We start from the raw sequence: 24,505 nt of genomic DNA on the forward strand, positions 1-24,505 counted from the left end.
AGTGGAAAAGGAATCAAAGGAAGTTTAGCTTACAGCATCCATAAAGAAAATCCCAGTGTGGAAGTAAAAATAAAATAAGATAAAATAAAATAAAATATTGAAGACTTTATTAACACCTTATTGCTGGAAATAGTTTTTGAAAAATCAATGATAATACCACTTGCAAGACAGTGACCAAGAGCTTGTAGCAATTGTTTGCAGCAAATGCGAGCAATCATTTATTGTAGAAAGACTGAATGTGCAACTTCTAGGAATGTTCTGAAGTGATACATATTGCAAGCTTTTTAGTGTGCTTGCTCTTCCCTATTTGTGCCAATTTGCTGACTTAGGAAAATATTCTACCATATTTTCAGACACCACAACTGGAGGAAATAGAGAAAAAATAGCAATTTAACACCTCCCCCATCCCGTATAGCCCCTTCTCACAGCCCCCTTACCCCCTTTTTATAGCACAATGACTTAAGAATTCAAGATAACAGAAAAAGAATCTAAAAACTAAGAAAGTGATAATCACTGGGAGGACAGCATGATATTAGGAAACAGAAGCATAGTCAAGTGACGTATTCCTTGCGACTCATAAATTAAGGAGAATACATTAACATTTCACAGTTTAAAAACAGGATAACTGTTAGGTGGCAATTAAAGGGCAGAAACACAGTCAAGAGTATTTCAAAAGAGAAATTAGCTTTTAAGATTCACCTGTAAGAAAAGAAGAGAATATAATGGTCTTTTTGACTAAAACTCAAAGATCAGGTGTTTGCAGCATTCCCACTGCAACTCTGACAACTGACTTCCTTCTCTGTATCTTAATTTTTCTGGATGGAAAACAGATATAATACTTCTCAAGCAGCTGTTACAGGCCTTAATTGCATCAGAGGATATAAATAGCATTAGTGTAATTTTACTTGAGTTCTACTAACTCAAGATTTTTCTGATTTAATTAATATGAATCTCTAAGAAGAGAGGGTTTTAAGCAATAATATTTATTGCCTGTAAGCAATAAACACCTACTATTATGCCTTTTTTATTGAAGTATAAAGTGTGTCATATTTAAGTTTTATCTGACTCACATGAAGAGCTTCAGCTCAGCATCATTTTAAGTATACCTGTACAAACTTATTACATAAAAGAATACACTACATAAAAGGCAAAGACATTTGTATAAGGCTGATACTTGATAGTGTAACTGTGTACCTTGAAGAACTATGTCTTCACGTCCTGATCAAATGTGAGCACTTTCACAATCAGATAAAATAATTTACTCACTCAGGTTCCTTTTTGAGAAATGATATTGCATAAGTTTATAAACTCCATCAGTTTCACAGACAGAAATTAATTCTTCTTGATGAGCACTCAACACAATTCCTAGTCTCCAAAATCTAGACGGTAGTATGAAGCTCAACATCCAGTGATAGATGCTGCATGCTTTTTATAACTTCACAACTTGTCAGTAAGCAATTTGATTATTCTCAAGTAAATGTTGAGGTTGGGAAGGTATCACAGCATTAAAACTGGGAAAAATGGGTAGAAGTACATTCTTAGCACCAAGAAGGGTCTAAAGAACACTTGACCAGTAGTCTGACTGTCCAGTTCTACAAATTGCTCTAATAATTTTTTTTTCTCTGTCTAGAAGATGTCTGACAAACACAAAAGGACATTAGGAGACAGAAACTAAATTCCTTCTTAACTTATGCCCAAATTTGTCAGACTACTTGGGCATGCACTGAGTTGTAACTTCACTAAGCTTTAAAGGGTGGGCTTAAAACTAAACATGCATTTCAACGTTTTCCTCCATTTGAACAGGTTTCAGCTCACATTTAGGTTCCTACTGCACAGAAACATTACAGATTGCAAATTTCCTGGAGCCAGAGGATTAAGCCACAGACAGCAGTTCTCATGAAAGTAAAATTATTTGAAGAATCTCTTAAGCCAATCGCTGCTAATGCATACCAACAGCAAAAATTACAGCTCAGCCACTTAAAACACATTAAGATATTGCTCAGATAATCTGTCTGGATACACAAGAAGATGAGTGTTCTTTCTGACTCAAGGAAGGACACATATATGCATGCATTTGTTTGTAACTTCTCATCATTACATTGGTAACACCTGCACTCTGAATCCATTTACCAACATTATGCAGAATTAGATCCTCTGCATAAAAAATGCTGAATTTTGATGTATTTCACAGCATAAATCCATGTAAATTTACGTTGGAAATTGGAATACAGCTATAATACATTTTTCTTCAGGAGGCACCTTATATTAATCACTCCAACTGTCATGCAAACCATGTAAGGATAAGTGTTGCTAAGAAGGCAGTTTATCACATCAAGGATAAATTCACCTTCCTGCCTGTGGAGCTTTTCACAGAAATACGTCAGCTTGACTTCTTCTCCCCTCCTCACTTCTTTTTTCAGTAAGACCATAGCGAGAAAATCCTTGTATTTTATGTTAATTCAAAGTGCCTCCAGTGAGGATAATTCAAGTGATGTCACTGTGACCAATAAGATTAAAGCCAGATGAATTAGAGCATCTATAAATAGAAGAACATTTCTACCTTCTGCATTTTTTTTCTTTCAGCTTCCATTAAGTTTTAGACTGGCTTGGTTTCCTTTGTATGCTTCATTACAAGATCTTACAGCCCTTTTAATAGATATTCCTTCAGACAAATCTTTTCCTTATGGGACTGATGCTTGCCTTTACAAAGCAAGTTCTCTGTGTCTTTTATTCATACCTTCTTTTTAAATAGCTACAGTTTCCATGGTCTATAAAACACAATAGCTGTATAATACAACAAAACCATGGTAGAATTATGGGGTTGCAGTAGTCGATTTTGTAGGGAGTACAGTATTTAGGTGGACATACTCAACTGAAAAATACTGGCTTTTTGTTAGTCAGCAATGTAGAACTGTAATGATTCAGGGCTGTGTGCCTCTTCTGCAGTCTATGGATGGGGTTTTTTTGCTATTCTGGTTTGCGTTTGGATGTGTGACTCACTTTCAACCATGCAGGCTTCCTCAAGGACAACCTTAGCTCTGTGAAAAAAGCACAAAGGACAATTTGGATTTTGTTATGTCTCTGATGCCAGGTCTAATTTTCCAAAATGCTGGCATAACAATATTCTAGGAGAACTAAAAAATATAGAAAAGATCTGGGGCTGGACAATTGTTTAAGTGGAGACACTGTACAGAAGGAACTCTCAGGATACATACACTCCTCATTGCACTGAGTTTATTCCTGGTATTATTTCTGCATAGCTTTTCAGAAGAACTGTTTTCTATATTTAAAAAAAAAAAAAATATATCAGCATTCCAGCTTGACCTCAACAGAGAAAGTCTGCCTTGGACCTTGTTCTCTTTAAGCTTTTGGTTACAGAATAGGTTGAACACTCTGCCTTGGTCTAGCTCAAGGATGTCACTAGTTTCTTTGCTGTCATTTCAGCAACTCATGTACTTCAGGTTACGAACATGAGTCAGTGTTCTACTGGATGAGGTCAGAGATGTAGGAGTCTTACAGGATTGACTGCTGTAGAATAACCCAAAAGCCGTCTTAAAAGAAAAATGCTATTGGTTTTGGTATGCCATGCCTTTGAATATCTGAGAACAAACCACCTGTTCAAGCTCTTTCACATCTTCAGAGCTGCTCTTGCTCTGGCTCTGTTTGGTAGAAGTCATTTGCTGCAGCTGTGTTATTTGATGTTTCAGTTCATCTACTTCATTAATAGCTTTGCTTTGGGAATTCAATGTAATTTCCATATCTTCTGTGGTACCAAAATTTACATATCAAATAGCATAAATAACTTGTGGAATTTCCAATGTGAGTGACTACTAATACGGGAAATACTTCAGAATGGCATTAATGAGCATCTTACCTGCTTTTTCCCCTCTCTTGAAGTGTATTTCTCTCTGACTACACTTAGATATTCCACCACTTTCTTCATTATACCTTTTGATCACAGAATTTCTTGTTGTGTTCCCTTAAACTACACTTCCAAATCCTAAAATATGCATGGCATTAATTCTACGTTTATTACATAAGTTCTTTTTTTGTCATTTGAAATAAATGGTCATTTTCTCTCTTGGTACAATTTCATGATACAAATCTTCCACCTACAGAGCTGGTTTAAATGCATATTTTGCTTTTCCATACCCTTAAACTGTCTCTGATGCCAGGATATTTGTAATGTGGAGCCATTCCCTCAGATGTAGGCATCATTGTAAAGTCAACACTCATCAAGAGTTATCATCTAAAAGATGTCTGAGATTATCCTAAACTTGGAACAGGATATACTCCCATTAATTTCACAACTTGTGCTAAAAGTTAATGAATATTAGTTTGGGTTTTTTTCCACTTGCTGAAGTACAATAGTTTGTAACATAATCCATAATACAGACGCCTAAAACTAGAAAAATAGGCTCCACAGAGTTTGCTGGGAATTGTCTGGCCATAACTAAAGGCAAAAATTTGAACCATATTTAATGGTCTGTTTCTGGAGGTTCTAGTCTCAGTTTCAAGATGTCTAACATAATACTGCAATATTCACTCAGACAAAATTGCCATGTGTTCCTATATGAATGTCGAGTAAAACTTCATGGGTTAAAACTACCTTGCCTTTAACACTCTCTGTAGTTGAAAACCTAAAGGTAAGCTTGTTCATCTTACCTCTGGCATATGCCAAAATTCTTCCAAAACTAGACTGAACATATCAGACTTAATGACTTGTCATCCTTTGTATTCTTTCTTCCACAGTAACAATAATAAATGTGCGCTAATGTGATGCCTTTTTCATCTAAAGGTCTCAAACCTCTTGGCATACACTAAGGAGAAAATAGAAAATTCATCTTGCTTAAACATCAGTCCTTTTATCTTTCAAGCTTTGTAATAGCTTTTCTTTCTAGTATTTGCTAATGATCAGAGGTATTACAGATTAAATAAATGTTTCTGTTTCCCAGTCTGCCATTGTCCACAAAATTATGAAAAAAAAGTTGCATTTACATCAGAAACAGCCAATTTAGAAAGTAGAAATTTCTACCTTTTTATTGTTAAACTGGAAAGAACCATAAAATAACATTGTGTCTAGCTGTTTTCCTTCTTCTGGATTTATCCTAGTCTGAGGCTATCTCTTTAAAGATTCAAGGCAACATGCTCTGGTGGTACGCAAATCAGCCTCAATCCATAGACTTGGAGGGTCTGAAATGTACAGGTTGAGCATATGTCCCTCAGAAAATATTTCAGTTTTATTCAGCTGATATTGAATTTAGAAATTAAATTGCTAATGACACCACCTTCTTATTTCCAGTTCCTATCATATTTTACATTATTTATTCCTAGAAGATTTCTTATAAGTCAGAAGAGTCAACCACGTGCATGAACTTTTATGTCTCCATTCTTCATTTCTCCTGAATGTTACTTCAAGTACCCACAAGAAATCAGGATCTTGCTTTCCCTCTTCCTCTTTAGCACTTCAAAATTCTACAGAGCCAGGCGACTTTTCCTTACTGAAACACATATCATGGATTTCACTGAGTCAATTTAAAAAAATGGCTTATCTGCATCTCTGCCTTCATTATATACTTTCCACTTTTCTGCAGAAGATAGAGGTTGTTCTGCTACAGATCTACACACTGAGATAATGGAGTCTGAATAATGTTGGGGAAGGGATATTCAATCCATCCTCTGATCTTGTTGAAACAAAAAGGCAATGACTGTATTGAAGGCTGAACTCCCTCAAAGAACATCCTCAAAAAAGAGGCCCAGAACTCTGTACCATCAGCAAAATAATACTGACAGGCAAGATGTGAGGGCAGATGGTGAAAAGGGTCAGAGCTGTCTTGGAGAAACACAGCTGACCGGGGTGACCCTTCTCTCTACAGGATTCTGGGGTTCTCTAACTCTGAAGGAGATAAATCTTCTTTCCCATCAGGAAAAAATTACTGTTATTCTGAAATACTCCAAGTCTAGACCTTCAAGGTGTTTTCTTATCTAATATACAAGATTGCTGTCATAGGGCTGAGGACACATCTGGTAGGTGAGTTTATGTGATGGGAAGGACCAATAGTATTAGAAGAAAGTGGAACTGTTGAGCACAGAGTGTGGCTGGGTGCTTCAGGTTCAGCACAATTCACTACTGTCTCTCTCACACCCTGACCTTATGTACCAAATGCAGCTGGTTGGCAGATTGCGTCTGATGGGCCAGCCTCTGAAAATGCATCTGACACATGATGCAGTTAAGCAGAAAGGGGCTGCAGAGCTGTGCTGCAAATGTATGAGATATACACCAGATAGGGTAGACAGGCAAAGTGTGAAGTCAGAACTAATGGTGAAAGTCTCAGCACATATAATTTCTCAGGTGTAAAGGACATATCATTAAATGTCACTCGGTACAAGCCATTATTGCAAGAGTCATACAACACAAAGAACTTGATTCCTAACCTAACAGCTCAGGCCTCTTATCTAACCCTGTTCATAACCATGCACTGAGCTGTTGGCAACCACAACTGGAGAATGTACTCTGTAAATACTCATTGCTAGCATTTGTTCCTGCTTGCTGTTCTCTTCACATTTCTGGGCAGGAAAGGTAAAGCTCTGCTTAGTCAACAGACAAATTTTACTTCACTCCTCCCTCAGGGAATACAAACTCTAGTGTTCAAAGAGTTCTCCTAATAGGTTACTAATCATCTTAACTCCTTCTTTAAAACTCTCAGCACTATATCCCTCACATTTCTCTTCTAGGCCTCTACAACTGCTTTAGTGCTTACAAAGCATTTGACTCAATATGATATTTTAAAAAACCCTCCTCCCCTGAATTTTGAAGAATTGGTAATTTGCACTTTTATAGGCAGAGATAGGGATCACAGTCTCATACTCTACCTGTATTCTCTCCTTCAGCTTCTGGGAATGCTTCTTCCTCTCGTTTATCTTCTGGCTTTTCTGTTCTAGGTCTGCTTCCAGCTTCTTTACCTGCTCCAGCAAAAACCGTTCCTCAGTCTCTGAGCTCTTCCTTTGCTCCATTTCTCTTTGCTGACAATTCTTCTTTTTTTCTATCATAGATTGATGCATAGCATTTTTCAAATCTTCTTTTACTCTCTCATAAGAGACTTGCAGTTTGCTTGTTTTCTGAGTATATTCTTCAGTTGCACTCTGGTTCTCACTCTTCAGGTTTTCCATTGCATTTATTAGAACTTGTCCTTCCACACTGCATTTTTCATCTAAAATTACTTTTTTATCTAAATTTGCTCTCCTAGATGCTTTGCATTCATTTAACAGTCCATCAGACTCCTGATTTAAACGTAGAAGCCTGTTTTCAAAGTCTGCATTGGTATTTACCACCTCTGTAGAAAGGACCATCTGTGCTTGTTTTGCTTCTGTTCTCGGCTCCCTCTCTTCCACCTGCTTTTTGCACAACATTAACTCCGCCAAGGCTTCTTCCTTTAGTCTCTTGTGTTGTTCTACTGCAATTTCAAGGGCCTGAATACGTTTTCTCAGCAATTGTTCTTCTTCAACTTTGCTTTTACACTGGAGAATCGTTTCCCTTGTCTCAGCAAGAATGTGCTGAATTTCTTCTTCATGAGCCTCTCTCAGAGCCTGTATACTAGCCTCATGTTCATCATTCTTAGTGTTCAGGGCATATATCACCTATAGAATAAGAAAATAATAGGAAGTTAAAGTGTCAGGTAAATGGTAGTCATGAATTCAGTTACTATATTTATCAAGGTGTTAAATGCTTAAAGAGAATTACTCCTACATTTTAATCTTTTTTTTGTTGTTGTTTCTTTGTGGTATTGTTTTTTTCACTAGGGACAACTATAAGGGATAACTATAAACTGCAAAACCTTATAGGGAAGGAAGGTTATACTGTGAGAAACAATATTTTTCTTCACTTTTTGGCTGAAATTTTCTCTGATATGAGGAATGAAATAGGGCCCCTTCTTTAGGTAACTGACTCTGTATTTGTAGTCTGGTTCACCTAGCCTTCATTGCAGGAGGACTACCTGCCACATTGCCTTTAGCATTAGCATGTGCTGGGGACCAGTAGCAGCAGATCTGTAAAGTGAAACCTGAAGTCCTGACATCCAGTTCATGTGTAACAAAATCACTCTGTGGTGTAAATGAAAGGAAAGTTTGTAAGGAGGATTAAATTTTGCACTCCTGGCTCAAACACCACTGAAGATGCACTCCTGGATGCCATATGCCAAGTTAGCTTGGTCAGCAAGATAGGCACTACTTGACTGCAAGCACCTTTTGTCTTAATTCTGAGAAGTGTTTAGGCAATGGGGTTTTTTTCCTGACTTCAGTAACAGCTATAAATCTCAGAAATGACGTTTTAACAGATTCGAGAGAGCATCTGATGACAATATGCAACTTTCTCAAACAATTGATTTAAACCTTTTGATGTTTTGTTTTCTTCTACAAAATGCAGAATAATAATTCTCATATGACAAATTATTACCCCAAGCAGGCTTCTTCCACTACCCACGACATACACCAAAGACCTCTCACTGAAGCTGTTGTACAAGTATGCTACTATTGTTTTGAAAAGAAAATGTTATCAGAAGCCCACAGTAGACTGAAATGAAGAGTTCAGTGTCAAAACAGGTAAACATGCATGTTAAGCTTACAAGACAGTTATAAAGAATTGCAAAATACAGTAACTGTGTTGAAAAGACATGTGCTTGTCTTTTTAGGCCCGCATTAGGACACATAGTCAAGGGGAGCAACACTGAACCTAATCCAAGAATAACTTGATGCCTACCTGTTCCTACTAAAAGCACAGGTTAAGTGGTCTTCAGCACCACATAGAGACAGTCTGGCTGTGCAGAGGCAGGAAAAACAAGTTAATTATTACAGTAAGACAGCTAACATGTTTTAAGATCTTACTGTAGAGGTGGCAACACAGGTAGTTCTACCTCTGTGTAAGAGCTGTTTTAATAAAACATATTCTTTTACCTAATAAAGCCTGAACTAATGAGTTCAGGGAAAAAAATAACAGGATACTTGATGGAAAAAAGATATTTGAGCTGAAGTGCTCCAAAGCCTAAATATACAGCTTTAGAATATTTAAGTGAGCATGTCTTAAGCTGAGTTGGCATTGACTTCTAACTTGAGTATAATTTTCTCAATTGTAAAATACTGGCATCTACATACTGGTTAAAGAAAATGTGAGGAGAGAGGTACAGTTATAGTGTCATGGAAAAGGGTACTTTCATACATTATTCATGAAGAAAAGATAGAACATGAAAAACTATAACCTTGCAATTTTCTTTTGTGCAATTAATGAGTCACTAGATACTTTATTACCTGTTGCCTGTAATGCACATAGTAATGAAACAACATTTTGTATATAAACATTAACTAGGGTTCCTTGAAAAATTGACTTGAATTTAGTATATACCTTCCACTATAAAGTAGCTTTGAGTTGTCAGTTACTAAGGCTGGCAGATTTTCTGCAAACTTGTTAATAGTCAGTGACAAATCTGCATGGTAAGAAAGTAATTCCAAAATATAGATGTCATTCTTCTACCTTGAATTAATTTCAACGACAATTTCTAGCCATCCAAATAATAAGATGCTGGGTTACTTCCTAATAGAAATAGCAGTTTTAATACTGATTTTGACTAGTTGATCAACACAATTATACGACATTACACATGGATTTTATAATGCAGGAATTCTTTTGTAGTTCTGGAAGGAAAACATAGTGACGGCAAGTTAAGAAATCTTAGTTCCCACATTTTTATCAGTTGGTAGACAAACATAATCCCAGCTTTGAAATCTCAATAGAAATTTGTACATAAAAATCATGAAAACAAATACATCATCAAGTAAAGTACATGGGGATATTGATAGCTAACTTTGTTAGTCTTGTTAGTACATAATTTAAGTAGCTTTATTAAAAAAAAATGCTTTCTCTTTGCCTACATGGAAACCAGTTTTTATATTCCTTGCCCAAAGGAAAGCTATTGTTGTTCCAAAAGCATGATCCTAGTTTTTACGTTGTTCCACTTTGCTTTATTTCTGTAGAATACTGAATACCTCTCCAGAGAACTCAGATCAAAAGGCCTCAAGCGCACGGGAGAGCTGTGGCAGCATAGTAACTAACTGCACATCAGCTGAGCCACTCTAAGCATTGGTTACTGAGTACTGTTAACACATCACAGTAAATAAGGTCAATAAACTTAGCTTAAACTATGTGAAAAAGGCAACATATTTCAACTAGAAACATGAGTAGACAACAGGAGTGCTCTGTTACAGTTGCTCAGGTGATAGGTGCTTCTAGAGTAAGCCATTAGAATTTGATCATATTTCATTCCGAAACCTATTGATAAGCCATTTTCTTTAAACGGCAAATAAACCAGGAAATGTTAAAAGATTTAATAAACAGCCATGCTGCAAAACACTGAAGTAGTATAAACAGTCTATGCCCTCACACATGCACCAGGCCACTTGCTAATTCTTCTGTAAATTTCCACCTATATAGTGAAGCTAATAGAACTAAATATGTGCATATATCTCATACATTTCTGTGCAAAAGTCAGACATCCTTCCTTGAATAACTAAATCAAGTAGGTTTTATCTGGCAGATTTTCCACTGAATTCAGTTATGTTCATATTTTCTACCCTGCTGACTGAGCTGAGGGGCAATAAACCTCCTGGTGACTGGTAAGAAGCCAGAGTGTGTAACATTTTCAACTGCTACAGAGTCATTAAGGAACGTCTGTCTATGCTGCTACTTCTAGAAGAGGAACGCATTTGCTTCCCTTTGACATTTCTTTCCCCTGAAGGAAAAAAGGGTTCTTAATTGTGTTTTACCAGCAATTAACTTTTCACTACATCAGCACTCTCTTCCTCTGTTAAGACTTACAGTATCCAACATACATACAGAAAATTCTTGCCAGACTACTTGATTTTTTGACTAATACCCTACTTGACCTGAAATACTGCAATTTAAAATGTCCTTCTTATAACAAGGCTCCTGAATTCCCAATAGAGAGTCAGAAGAACCCCTAGGGAAAATTAGTTGGAGGGTAAATGCTCTCATCTAAAACATTCCTTCATTGGTATCCAGGAATTTGTCTCTAAGAATGAAACAGAACCATTTTGTGGCTCTCTGATCACCAGGTAATGTCACCATCCTAGTTATTTGTATTAGGCTTGGTTCCAGAACTGCAGTCCAGAAAAGCAGGTTTGGTTTGAGCCCTGCTGGCAGAGATCTAAAAAGAAGCTTGAATAACATGGATATCTGCCCTGTATGTAGTTCTTGCTGGTCCTGCCCAAACTGCCTTTTCAATGAAAGCTGATCCACACTCCTCAGCACTCCTTAAAAGTTCATTTGCATTTCTCATCCTATCTCAAGTAAAAAGTACTGTCCTGAGAATCCATTATCACATGAAAATCCTGTAACAGCCAATGAATGTTAGAAATCCTAAGCTTGAGGCAGCAGGGCACCCAAAATGTCTTATAAAAGTTACCATGCATTTTAAACCCTATGTTACTGCTAAACAGATCAGAAATACAAAAAACTGTCAAGCACAAAACAGCATGCCAAGGGTCCAATATCTGATGGAGAAGTCTAAACTTAATTACTGGTAGAAAGTCATGCATTCTGCTACAATCATAAGAATACACTAACTTCAGGTCCCTATTAATTTGAATGCACTAGTGTTGCAGAAAGGCACCTACCAACTAAATGTGTGATTCAAATATGTGAATGACAACTCCAGATGGACATTCCCATTTGCAAGCAGAATGCTTCTGGTTTAATTTCTGTAAGTTCATAAATCAAAGCATAGCTCATCTGGAAATAGCTGCAATGTTATCTGATTTTAAGGTCAAAATTCAGAAGGCCTAGACAGCTCTCATGCAAATTCTCTAATTTTACCAGTTCATCCATGGGAACAAAACATTTCAGTTTGTACTTTTTAAATATACCCTTTTTAAAAATACATATATTTTAAAACCAAAATCTGGTTGTCCCACATATTCATTTAGCACTGTGAGCTGAGGCTTTAAAAGCAAAACCTAAACTGTACAACTAATAATAAAACCCTGACATATTTTCATTAGTGTACTTCAGATGTGGGCAGACAGATGTCTAACGGTAAACAAGGATCTAGGGCCACTTCTGCCTTGAAATGCAAAGGCCACCTTACTTTTGGGGAAAGAGGGTAGCAGAGCAGAACAGGGAGCCTCACTGAGCTTACAAATATACTCGCTTATTGTGACAGCTTGATGTAGAAAAACAATGTATGTTCTACATGTCAACACCGGAAAAAGTCAGTCTTTGTGAGAAGGGCCAGGCATCTAAAAATACAGATAAATGTGCTACAAAAAGCAGTAGCTTGCTGCCCAAAGCAAACAAAACATTTCTAAAGGTTTGTACTTTTGCTGCTACAGCCAAAAAGGTGCAGAACAGAAAAAAAATTCACAACTGAAAGTATGAAAACTTACTATATTCTACCCCTCCAAAAAAAGAAATAGCAGGGTAGTAGATTGGGAGCAGCTTTTAGGATCTGTGTCCCAATTACCTGTGGGGATTCCCTGTACTAACCCATGTCTTAAATATAATCAGCACTTCATGCAATGATGGAAACTCAATGGCCTCAGCCACTTTGGTTCTGCTATTGACACTTCTGCACACGCCTCCTTTGCCTTTGCAGGGAGGAGGAGGCCACTACTGACTATGTAAAAAAGAAACAGAATCAAAGTCAAGCTCTGTATCCTACACCTAATTTAAACATTTTTTATTCATTTCTTCTAGCACAATGCAGAGTGGATAAGTAGTTAGATCATTATCTCCCCCTCACTGAAACTCTAACATCACTGGGACAAGACCCTGCAGCTGCATAGCAACAGACAGCAGTACTGCATAGTAGGTTAGAAACAGGAAAGCACTACAAGCAATTTAAAGTCAGGAAGAATTTTATTATAATTATCCCTATTGTAATATAGCCAAGAAAACAGTAAGGGAGCTCTCAAAGTTCCTAGGCCAAAAATTATCACAACAAATTTTCCACGAAGCCATTTTTCAGCTAATCTGGTCTCAGATTTTGCTTCTCTGATGTTTGTTCTTGGTACAGCATTAGTCTACCCAGAATTTAAAAGGGAAGGCTTATGATTAAAATTCCAATTCTGCTATGAGTTCTTTATAAGTGTAGTGTTATTGCAGAGAAAACTGGTTCTTAAAGGTCACATTCCCAAACAGAATGATTTGCTTTTCAGAAGTACTTTTTTGAGCTTCAGGTATAAACCATTTTTATTTCAGATGACCGAAAAGTATCCAGAGGGAAATTCTATTAAAAGTAAAGAAATTACCCCACCCACATTTTAACAGTAGAGATTTAACAAAAGCATCTGAAAAAACCACACTGCAATAAAATTTTGCCATGATCCTTTACACTGGTGTGATCTTTCCCCCCCTTTTGCTGCTAAAATAGCAGAACTTTCTTCCCCAACCCAAAAACAAGCTTTACAAAGTAATTAAGAGTTGTCAGGAAGGAATGAGAGATGTTTTCCTCAAAATTTAGTTGAGATTAGAGAGACTTTAAAAAAGAATCACTTTATACAAAAAGGAAGGCACTGAAATCTGCAGAAAAATGAGTTTGAGAGCTGAAAATTTTGAAGTGCTTCTTTGCACAGATCTCATCAATATGCCCTAAGTCTGCTGTTGAGAAATGAATCACTCAGAAAGAGGGAGCTGGTGATTGCTCAACTCCTGTTACTGTGAAGTATAAGCTATCAATTAATAGAGACCCAGCTATTGCCTTTCTATTAGAAAAAGTAATACTGTGATTTTTTTTTTTTTTGAGTGATACTTATGGACAAATTTTACTTACTTTACTTACTTTATTGATTAAGGATTTTTAGTAAGTACTAGAGACAAAACAAGGGAACAATTCAGGACATCAATCTAATTTACAGTCATGTACATTTCACTATGGTTGAGGAATCAGGAACATTATCAATAAACAGAAAGTGCTGCTCTCTAATAATTTTTACAGACTTCATTGCTCTTACATCTGTGTTCAAAATAATAATATAAAAGGATGTTTATTTCAATACTTTTATTTCAATTACTACTGAATGAAAATGTACCTTGAAGAGTAATGCGTGCATCCACAGGGAAAAAGTGAGGATCAGATTGTGTACAAATACTATTTTACAAACATACAATCGAAGCACCCCTAAAGTAAGTAGTGATATCGTACAGTAAGTATAATAATATAGCAAGTGTATATATAAATATAGGTAGCCCTTGTGTATTGTCATGGTTTAGAAAGCCACAGGGACAGTTTTTGTTAAACACTGGTGGGCTGAGGCAGGGACAGGGAGGGTTTCACTCAACACTTAGGGTCACAGGCAAGAAACCAACTCGACTTGGGAAGAACAAAAAAAACAAATTGAATTTATTAACTATTTACAACAAGAAGCAAGATACTGTGAGAGAGAAACCACATCTTAAAAAGGCACTTCTCCCCCACCCCGCCCTTCTTCCCAAAGCCCAAAGGCTTTGTTCTCTACCTTCTCCCCCCTGGCAGGGTAGGGGGGCAGGGAATGGGGGGGTGCAGTCAGTCGACTGCTCCTTCCTCCTCAGGGGAGGGCTCCTCACGTTCTTTCCCTGCTGCAAGGTGGGGTCCCTTCTCACAGGAGAGTCCTTTAAAAAAAAAAAATGCTCTGGCGTGAGTCCTTTTCCACATGGGGCCACAGTCCCCTGATGACTGCCCAGCTCTGGCGTGGGCCTCTCCGTAATTCCTACGTGGGGTCCTCTATGGCTGCACCAAGGGACAAACCGTGCGTCACCATGAATCTTCACCACGCTGCAGGGGAAATTTGGGAGGCGCTTTCACTCCTTTCTTGCTTCCCTTCTCTGACCAGAGTGTCGTGTGGTCCTTCCTCTCAAAACTCTTGCTTCTCTCCCTGCCGCAGGTCTTCACCAGCTCCTGAGGAAACTGACTCTCGGGCAAGCCAAGGCGGAGGCTTGGGCTTGGGCTACAGCAGGTCGGTTCACAGAAGCCGAGCAGGCAGCCGGGCAGCCGGGGCGGTCCATGCCTGGGGCCGCACGAACCCCATTGTTCTGTGCCCCCTCTTAAATATGTTATTTGCAGAGGCACCGATTGCTCAGCCCTGGCCTGGGGTGGGTCCAGCCTGAAGCTGGGGAAACTTCCAGTCGTTTTTCACAGGGGCTACTCCTTTCCCCACTCCCCCTCCCGGTTACTAAACCCGTGGAGCCGGGGGGTGGGGGTGAACCCTTAGCAGTCACTTATCAGGAGCCCCTCCCTTGCTGCCAGAGAACACTTGAAGGTAGGGGAACTCTTATCAGTCACTTACAGGGGCCACCACTGCAGCCCCTCCCGTGCTGCCAGCAGAGCTGAAGTCCAAGGAAACCTTTAGCAGCTACTTACAGGAGCCATTACTGTGGCCCCTCCCTGCTACCAGACATACCCACCACACAAAACCACAACAGTATGTATCATACACAATATATATGATCACATTCAGTCATCATTAGATGAGAATAATGGTACTGTGAACATCTTAATGATTTCTGACTATTGGACCTGTATTTTTAGTCAGGATTTTTTTCATTGCCACTGTTTTTTCATTGCTAAAATGTCTTTACCAATTCTAGTGAGGTTACAGAACATACAAAAGCTGGATTAGTAAACAAGGGTAGGAAATATGTTTTTCTCACTGACAGATGTGCAGCATAAAAACAGCTTAAAATATAACTGCCATCTCCCAGAGATTTTCTCTTCTTTCTTAACATGGTGTGGAAGATGTTCAAAGTATTTTGTAGTGTAGCTCGGTATTGACTACAAGTTTTACTACAATATACTACCTAATTTAGTCCTGCCTCTTTTCCACCTCCTCTGTTTCACGAATGTCATTTACATTATCTCTACTTATGCACATCGGGAACTATATTAAGTACAACACAAGAAGTAATACTGTAGTTTAGTACCACAGTTTGGCTGTAGCTTTGCAACCATATTACTCGAGAACCTCTCATATGCAAATTAATTTCCGTTTTCGTAATTCAGGGGAAAAGAAAACCGGATACCGTCAATCCCTCCGAGCAGCACACAGACAAACCCTATGTCTTCGCAGAGCCCGAGCTCTTCTCGCTATTGTTGCACGCTAATTTGAGCGGTTAAGAGCGAGACGTCGATCGTCCGCCACAAAGGCAACCCGCTAAGGCCGGTCTGTAGCACCCGCGGGGGAACTACTTGAAAGGAAGTTTGTGCGCACCAATGTTTTCGGCAACCGCCTTATAGAAGGACCGGTTTCCCTTCCCTCCTGTCAGACAGAGGCGGCAGGTCCGAGCGAGCCTCCCATCAGAGGCGGCAGCTCTGGGCGAGCCCTCCCGCCCCCGAGACCAGGGCAGTCTCGCCTCCCCAGGAGGGCTGCAACAGCGAGTCTTACCTTGGTGAGCTGGGCAATCTTCTTGCACATTTTAATGTGCATTTCTTGATTGCATTCATCTGCCGAGCTCCTGCGAGCGACTTTAGATCCATTGCAAGTCCCGGGCTGATGAATCCTGTTCATGCCAGAGGCCATTAGGCTTGAAGTATTTAATCAAGTCTGTCTGTGTACGTCCCGGGTAGTGCGATCCTGTCCCTGCTGCCGGCCTTCCCCGGCGCGCTGCACGCCCTCAAACCCCCACAGCGCTGGAGGAACTTCAGCCCCAAACAGGGCAAGCTCCAGCCGCCACCGCTCGCCGTGCTGTGCAGATGTCCCAATCCTTCAGCAAAACACCCAGGCGAGGAAGCAGAGAACAGCATGTGCACACAGCCTCATCGGGATTTCCCCCCCCCTCCCCTTTCTCTTCAAATGGTTGAGCTTCCGCCAGGAGAAGATGCCAGCGGCTGGATGCTACAAATTCCCCACGGGAGAGGCTGAGCCAGCCATACAGGCAGCAGCACAGACGTTGCTGGGGATGTTACAGCGATCGTCTGCAGATTAAATCATGTTGCCTTCTTGAGCTGCCAAAGGATTGCAGAAGTCATCGGAGAAGATGGTGTTGGCAGCTTTCACAAGCTCTGTTATTTTGGTAATCCTCTCTAAGCCCGGATAGACCAATAAAGTGATGAAGAAAACCTTCAATTTTTGCTCTTCAGCTGAAAGCAGAATGGAGCAGCTCTTCCAGCTAAGACACACACTTGAGCACTGCTGAGCCCGGGAGCAGTATCCAGGATCTGGTCCATCTGCCTTCTCCAAAGAGACTGGTCAAGTTCCCCTCAGTTACACTAAAGGCATTGGAAAGGTGCCAGAAGAAAACTGAAAGTGTTACAGGTTGTTTTGGTTTTTTTTGTGCTGTGTTTGTTCTTTAATTTTTATTTGCAACCTGTTCCCTCTCTTCAAAGAGACCAGGCTTCTACATGTAAAAATAAATAAAAGGACAGAAAAGGAAGCAAAAGGGGTATAAAAAAGGCAAGCTATTAAGATAATGAGATTTTTAAAGAATGGTTCAGTAAATTGTTATGCAAAAGGAAAATGGTTAGTGGACACATTTAAACAAGTCTAGAAGAGAAAGGGGAAGGAGGAGAAGGCAAAGTAGGGTCAAGTCAGGTGAAGAGGAAGAGCGAGAAAGAACAGGTAAGAGAAGCTGAGAGCTGCTCAACACACCTTTGATGTGTTGCTGCAGCCAATACAAGAGACCCCATAGAGCAAGCCAAGGGCCCCAAGGGCCCCATCGCAGCTCACACTTTCTTGGAGCCAGCCAGAGGGGCCATGAGGCTGTTTCTTCCCCCCTGCCCCAGGCAGGTAAAGCAGCTTTTCCATCTCACCTCCTGGCAGGCTTTCCATCCTTCTTGGGCAAGAAGCTTCCACTTCACTAGTGGTGGGTTTGAAAAAGAGCTTCCTCAAGACACATCAGAATTGGGAAGGAGGATTATCCAGTGTCAGCTAAGGGCAGGGCAAAAAAGGGGAAATCCTCAGAGAAAAAGGGAAATCCTCAGTGAAGGCAAAAATAGAGAAAGCACTGTTAGAAATAAATGCTCCAAGAGGAAAAAGATCAGGGCAGAAGAATGCCCACAGGCAGTAGGTAGAGGGAGGAGAAGAAAAGATGATCTTGGGACAGAGAAACCAAGCCCTTTAATTGCTGGGAGAAAAGGAGGGACTTTAAATCTCTGGAAGCAGAAAGAATCTTCAGAAGCGAGAGGAAATGCAGACTGACTGAGAAACTCAATGTAGAAGGGAAAGGGCAGGAAGGAGAACAAAGATGGTTGCAGTTGCTGGGAGATGCTAAACAGGGAAGAGAAGTTCAGCCCGGGCAGAATATTAATAAGAAAGCTCTTGCACACAGGAATAACTAAGCATAGTTTCTTCATTCACTGGAATTAGTGTCCAAGATGCTGCTGCTTGTGACTGAAACTGCTTCTATGACTAGGGCGTAAGAACATGCCATTGTCAATTGTCTGGTATCTGATAAGACATATACTCACACTTAAGTTTAACTCAGTTAATATAGTTATAGTATTTCCTCTACATGGTCATCAATTTGAGAAAAAAGTGTAGGAATTTAATTATATGTAAATTTTTTTTATAAAATTGACAAGCTTATTAGGACAATCAAGAGAACACAAAGAGCTGGAGTAATTTCCTAGCATGTCATTTCCTCAGAAAAAGAACAAAACTTGAATGGAAACAGGAAGCAAATTAAGAAAAATGCAAAAGGTTTTAAAAGTACTTACAGTAAGTTACATGTGTTATTGCTCTACTATACAGATAGTAACATTCATGGGTTTTCTACTGAACAGCAGAAGACACACTGGACCTGAATGCATGGCTGGACAGAGAATTGAGACACTTTCATAGGCCCAGACAGGGCAGAGAAGCACAGATTGTCACATATACTGGGAAAGGAATAATCCACTGAGAAATTTTTAAGCAGGCTGTTTATGTATTTTGGGGAGTTAGCGGGAAAAAAACTTGAGGCTTTGCTACAAGATGATGTTTCAGCAGAACATAATTTGTCACTGGCAAATTAGTCTGAGTCCAGACAAGACTTTTCAGTCAATACTTCAAACACTGGAAGAGCTTCAATCAGACCTCATGCACCAGAAAATGCAACCACAGAACATTAATTCATAGGTGGCTCAACTTCATAAGTTCCACTACTCAAGAAAATCCACTTGACTTCAATAACAATTTCAGCATATAAAGCCAGAGCTTTTCAATGAGTATTTGACTTTTTTTTTCCCCTTCTATTTGATCTATCTATTTGATAGATAAGATGACAAAGCAAGCATGTCACAGTGTAATTTAAGTGTATACTATACAAATGTATGTTTTGTGAGACCCATGTGGAACACATAAGTAGTTTACAGAACATTCTTGAACTTAAAGCCATATATGACAAAGATAGCTTAGAATAAAAATTAAAAGTCTAAACAGAAATCACACACACTTCTGCTTGAATTCTTATTGCTGCATTAGTTTTCAGTAAATTATGAGAGAAGATGGTCATGGCACTACAGTCTTTATAAGTCTATGAATAACTGTACACAGGATTATAGCTTTACTGCTCAGACACATTAATTAATTTACCTTTTTATTATAAAAACCAAGTCATATATGAGTAAAAGGCTATAAGCCTTCCATTTTTGGTACCTTCCACTTGTTGAATATGCAGACTATATTGCTCCTAAAATCTTCATAATCCCTCTTTGCAGTCCTTCTAACTCAGCCAACTGTGGTATGCATAATAGAGTTTAGAGAGCTTTATTCTACAAACTTCAGTCTTCTCAACCTTTGAATTTGGAAAATCATAGCACATAGACTATCATTATATGAGAGCATGTTTTTTCTCTTACTTTGATGGTGGAGTGGGCCATTATTACACAACAAAAATTAGATGTTCTGTTCATCACATTCTTCCAAGATTTGTGTTCAGGTCTGTTTTTTTTTTTTTTAAATATAATACTGAAGGAATATTTACTGTTCTCAATCAATGAGGGAATCAGTAGAGCTTCTGATGACCTTTGACTTGGAATCAAATAGTTTCTTATTTTAGAGGCATGTGTGGGGGAACAAAATATCAAATTACTTTCCCCCTTCTATTATGTTTCTATAATGCTTTTCATCCACTGTTGAAAAGAAACAACTTGGAACAAATCTTCATGCAAAGCAAGTAACTTTTGAGTTCTTATCCTTTTTCTGTGGTAGCAAGGCAATTTGTCATTGCTTGGTTAACATAAAAGCACTTTGTCCTGTCACATATTGAGTTAATAACAGTGACTCAAGTGTCAGAAACATTCTCTGATAGCTGATCAGTCAATGTCAGTAAATCTTTAAAAGATCCTCTAAGTCAATGTCATCAGGACTGGCAAATGTGAAAAAGTGTAATTCTGGACATACTTATTACAAAATCCTTGCCACCAAGCAAATTAGCTTTAAATTGCTGAAACAAATTTCAGGCAGGTTTTCAAAATACATATTTAAAATTCTTAACACCCTGTATGATATAAACATCAATATAATTTAAGTAAGGTGTGACCCATATGGATCAAACTTACCCAGTTTATCTCACTATCTCAACTAAAACCCAAGCCCATCAATCCAGCATTATTTATATACCTATATAAATATCTTTGTGTAGGTATAGAAGGAAAGATTAGCTACTATTAAAAAGATCCAAGACATAAAGAATATATTTCTGTTACAAATGTTTAATACATAAGTTTGCTCCTTTAACATATTACAAACAGGTTTCCCCGAAAAAAATTCTTCCACTACTTGTCTGAATACCAGTGGTACTGAAGTCAGTGGGACTTTTTAAATAAATGAGGGCAAAGTTAAACTGATCTCCCAGATTACACTCTACTGCTGTTTTGCAGTCTGATAAAATTTGAATTTGAAAATGGTAGAACAATACAGTTAGCCATTAACTGTCATGCTATGTTTCAAATAAAGGCGTATCAATAAAATGGATTTAAAACTTCCCAAGTTAGCATCTCAACAACGGAAGATGCATCCTTCAGTGAGATTCTAATTTAATTAATAAATTACTATGCTCGTTATTGATCTCCATTTAAATTAATTTTGTTCCCAAATTAGCTTTTTGACACCAGAATACAGAATTCAGGGACTGTTTTTTCCTTTTTACAGGAAAAAGAATGGAAAGAAGGATAAAAAGTCATAAGCCTTGTAAAAGCAGCTTTCCTGCTCACCTAATCACTATCCTACTTCCAATAAATCTTGCTTTGGGATTGAATGCAAGAAAAAGGACCAGTCTAAAGTTCTGCCACTGTTACATCTTGTGTAATTACATATATATAATTATGTATGTATAAAATATACTTTATAATTTTTATTTTTTTACACCTCATAAAGCAAACAGTATTTAAGAGTCCAATTCAGAAACCACCAGAAGTGCTACTAATTTCCTCATTGACTGAAAACAGTAACTCTTCAAAAACATATATACAATGTTATAGCTGACTTACATGCACACAAGTTTTGGAGGAATGCGGTGAACAGAACCTCTAATTACTACTGCATGATGGTCCGATTATAGATGAAATACTGCTGTGCTCATATTTTCAATATGGAAACTGGCACCAAACAGATGCATGAGTTATAAAAGCCCTGGAACACCTACTAAATAGGATAGCAACAACTTTCCTTTTTTTAACCTGTTTTTTTTTTACCCAGTGACCTGCATCAGAATTACCACAAAGTAACTGGCATGCATCAAATTTGGCTTACTGTGTGGCACTGTGTATTTGCTCACATACCAAGACTAACAAAAAAAGAGAAAGGGTCTAGAACAGTGGGTCAGAAGTAGAGAAAGACAACCAGAAGCAGACTGTAACATAGCAGATGAGGTCACTATTTCAAAGGGCAAGGAAAAAAAAAAAAAATCTTGAATTATTAGAGCACGCTTCCCTCCAGAGCCTGGAGCACCATCCAAGGTTCTGAGTTTCATCATCCCTTTCCTTTTCAGGTAGAGCTGTGAAACCCACTTGGCCACAACCTCTGCACCTGTGCTGCTGGTTAGGTCCTCACCCTCCCAGGCAGTCATTATATCCATCCCTCAGGAAACAGCTGGCCCTTACTGAGCCCTGAGAGTTCAGAAAAGGACTTGAAAGCCCAGGGCTGAGCTGAAATGAGGTTCCTGGGCCCATGAGCAAAGGGTGTGTCTGGAGGCCCCATCTGAGGCTGGTCAGGGGCTATTAAGGCTTATTAGTATAGTCAGGGACCTCAAACATAACCTGCAGAAACTCTGACAGCAAACGCCTCTATCACGTAAACAAAGTAGCTGGTATCACAGGGAGTCTGGTACATTTTATGTGGAGCAAAGTCTAAATGGCCAACATTTGTGATCCTACTTCAGCATGTTACATACCTACACATGAAATATCAATTATGATACTGGCAATCTGGACTCCTGTGGCATAGCTACCCTGAAAGCCAGTATGTCTAACTGGTTTAGACTTCACTTTGTCATAACAGAAGCCTGACTTCTATTTCTACCTAGAAATACAAAGCTTAGCAGAAATATTTAAAGCAGACTGGCAGAAATAAATCTTACATCCTGGTTGAAATCCACCATAAGGGACTGCAAGGTATTCACCAGGGAAAATTCTCATCTGTAGATCTGAGATGCATGTAGGGCTGCCAAATGGGCTGCCAAACATATGTGAATCAAAAATAATTTAGTTTGCATTATTAGTTTAATTTAAAATAAAAGTCATGGGTTTTTAAAGCCACAAGAATCACAAAGTTTTACCTGCTCTTCTCTTCCTGTTTCCATCTTCTTCTCTTCCTGTTTCCATAGTCTTCTTGTCCTGTAGTGGAAAAAAGCTAGATTAAGTTAATTTTACAGTAAAAATATCTTAAATAGAAATTGGATTTCCCTAGAAAATATAACCTTCCAAAAAAACCCAACTCACTGAGAATGTGCTGTTGATTATAGTGTTTTTTGCCAAATGACTATTTCTCCAACTTAAAAACATTTAGGAAAAAGTTAATATATATGAATTTATGTTATATTGTGCATACGGAATCCATTTCCTGCTCTTTAGGAGAAGGGGATTATACCAGATCCATAAGTTGTAAAAGTTAATCAAAATACAAAAAACAAACAAAAAAAAATCTGTTTTAAACATAAAGAAATGTATGGTAGTACCATACCTCAGGAAAAAAACCTTCTGCCACATGTATAAATTATTTTTAATTTTATTGTTATTTATAACACAGAACACTTTTTTCCTGCTGCTGCCCTCCATTCTCCACATACAGCTCATATCCCCCCATAATCCTTAACACTATTATAAAGAGAAAATAATTCCATTATTTTGTCGATAAAAATCTGCTACTTAATTTAACACTGGAAAGATTCAGATCTGGAACAAGACTGACCCCTAGTGCTTATTTTTTTTCTTAGGTTTTTGGTTTTTTTTTTCTTAGTCAAAAATGACCCTTCTTCAGGATGGGTTCTGCCTATTTGAGCTACTGTAATTTCGTGGTAGGTCATCGGTTTTTATTAGATAGCTAGCATAATTTGAGGCAATTAGGCACATTTTTTTTTTTTAAAGCTCAAACACACAGACGTCAAATAGCTTAAATTCCTAGTGTCCACAGTTAACTGCTTCTATTCACATTTTTGAACGCTGTCCATAATTCTGTAATTAATATATGCTCACTTGGTTAATCATCTCCTGCCTTGCTTCTCATTAAATATCAATCCTTGTCTCACAGTATGTTCTGTAACCCATAACATACCTCTGGAGTTTGAGATTAGTTATCTTTCCTGTTTCTAATCAGATACAGAATATATTACTATTCTCAAGTTAAAGGATTTCTGTGAAAACACTAGGTTCATAACAAACGCTTTGAAATTTCCACTAATAGGAAATTCAGTCTGTCAGGAACACAAATACGCATTCCCACAAGTCAGTTATCCATACTACCCATCTTTTCAACCCCCTCTTATGCCTGGTACAAGACAGAAAGATGCTTTAATAACAAAAACACAGTCTGCAAGTTGGATTCAGCTCAGGTAGTTCACCCAGGGAACTAAATAACCAGTTACTTAATCGGTTACCTAGTGAACTTAACCTTTTTTGTTACCTAAATCTTTAAAATAGGCAAAACTGAACTTTTAAATAGGCAAAATATCTTGCTTTAGACACAGTAGCTGAGCAGTTTTTGTCTCATGGGATAATCATTCTCTAAAGAGCTTTTATTACCTGTAGACGCAGGTTGGGCTTTCCTGGTTTGCTATCCCAATTGCTTCGCTGTAAGGTTCCCGTTTATAAAATGCAACTATACTCATTTTTCCAGATGGCCACGTCCGGAAAGGACCTTGAGAGAGTGTCTGAGAGCAGAACCAGAGTTTATGAGGCTTACTCAACTATTTTGCACTCACACACAGTCTGGAAATCCTCTTGCCGGACCCTACTCCTCAGCCGCACAGGCTCCGCTTCGAAACAGCCGCTCCCACCCTGAGCGCGCCCCAAGAGGCGGAGGCACCGCCCCAGCCCCTCCCCTCTCCCTCCCA

General features: G+C 38.6%; 1 protein-coding gene across 1 annotated transcript in view; it reads right to left on the reverse strand.

Moving 5' to 3' along the window:
- The window catches only part of FAM184B (family with sequence similarity 184, member B), a gene marked incomplete at its 3' end in the record, with an annotated part of 33,465 nt that extends 16,908 nt beyond the window's left edge, over positions 1 to 16,557 (reverse strand). Inside the window, exons 1-4 of the mRNA XM_010084663.1 lie at positions 16,423 to 16,557; positions 6,874 to 7,638; positions 6,462 to 6,567; positions 3,615 to 3,763 (exon numbers count right to left, since the gene is read on the reverse strand). Coding sequence (XP_010082965.1) covers positions 3,615 to 3,763; positions 6,462 to 6,567; positions 6,874 to 7,638; positions 16,423 to 16,557 — 1,155 coding nt within the window. The remainder of the gene's footprint in view (positions 1 to 3,614; positions 3,764 to 6,461; positions 6,568 to 6,873; positions 7,639 to 16,422) is intronic.
- Between the last annotated feature and the right edge of the window lie 7,948 nt (positions 16,558 to 24,505).

The sequence above is a fragment of the Pterocles gutturalis genome, unplaced genomic scaffold, assembly GCF_000699245.1.
Source record: "Pterocles gutturalis isolate BGI_N339 unplaced genomic scaffold, ASM69924v1 scaffold6810, whole genome shotgun sequence".
NCBI lineage: Eukaryota > Metazoa > Chordata > Aves > Pterocliformes > Pteroclidae > Pterocles > Pterocles gutturalis.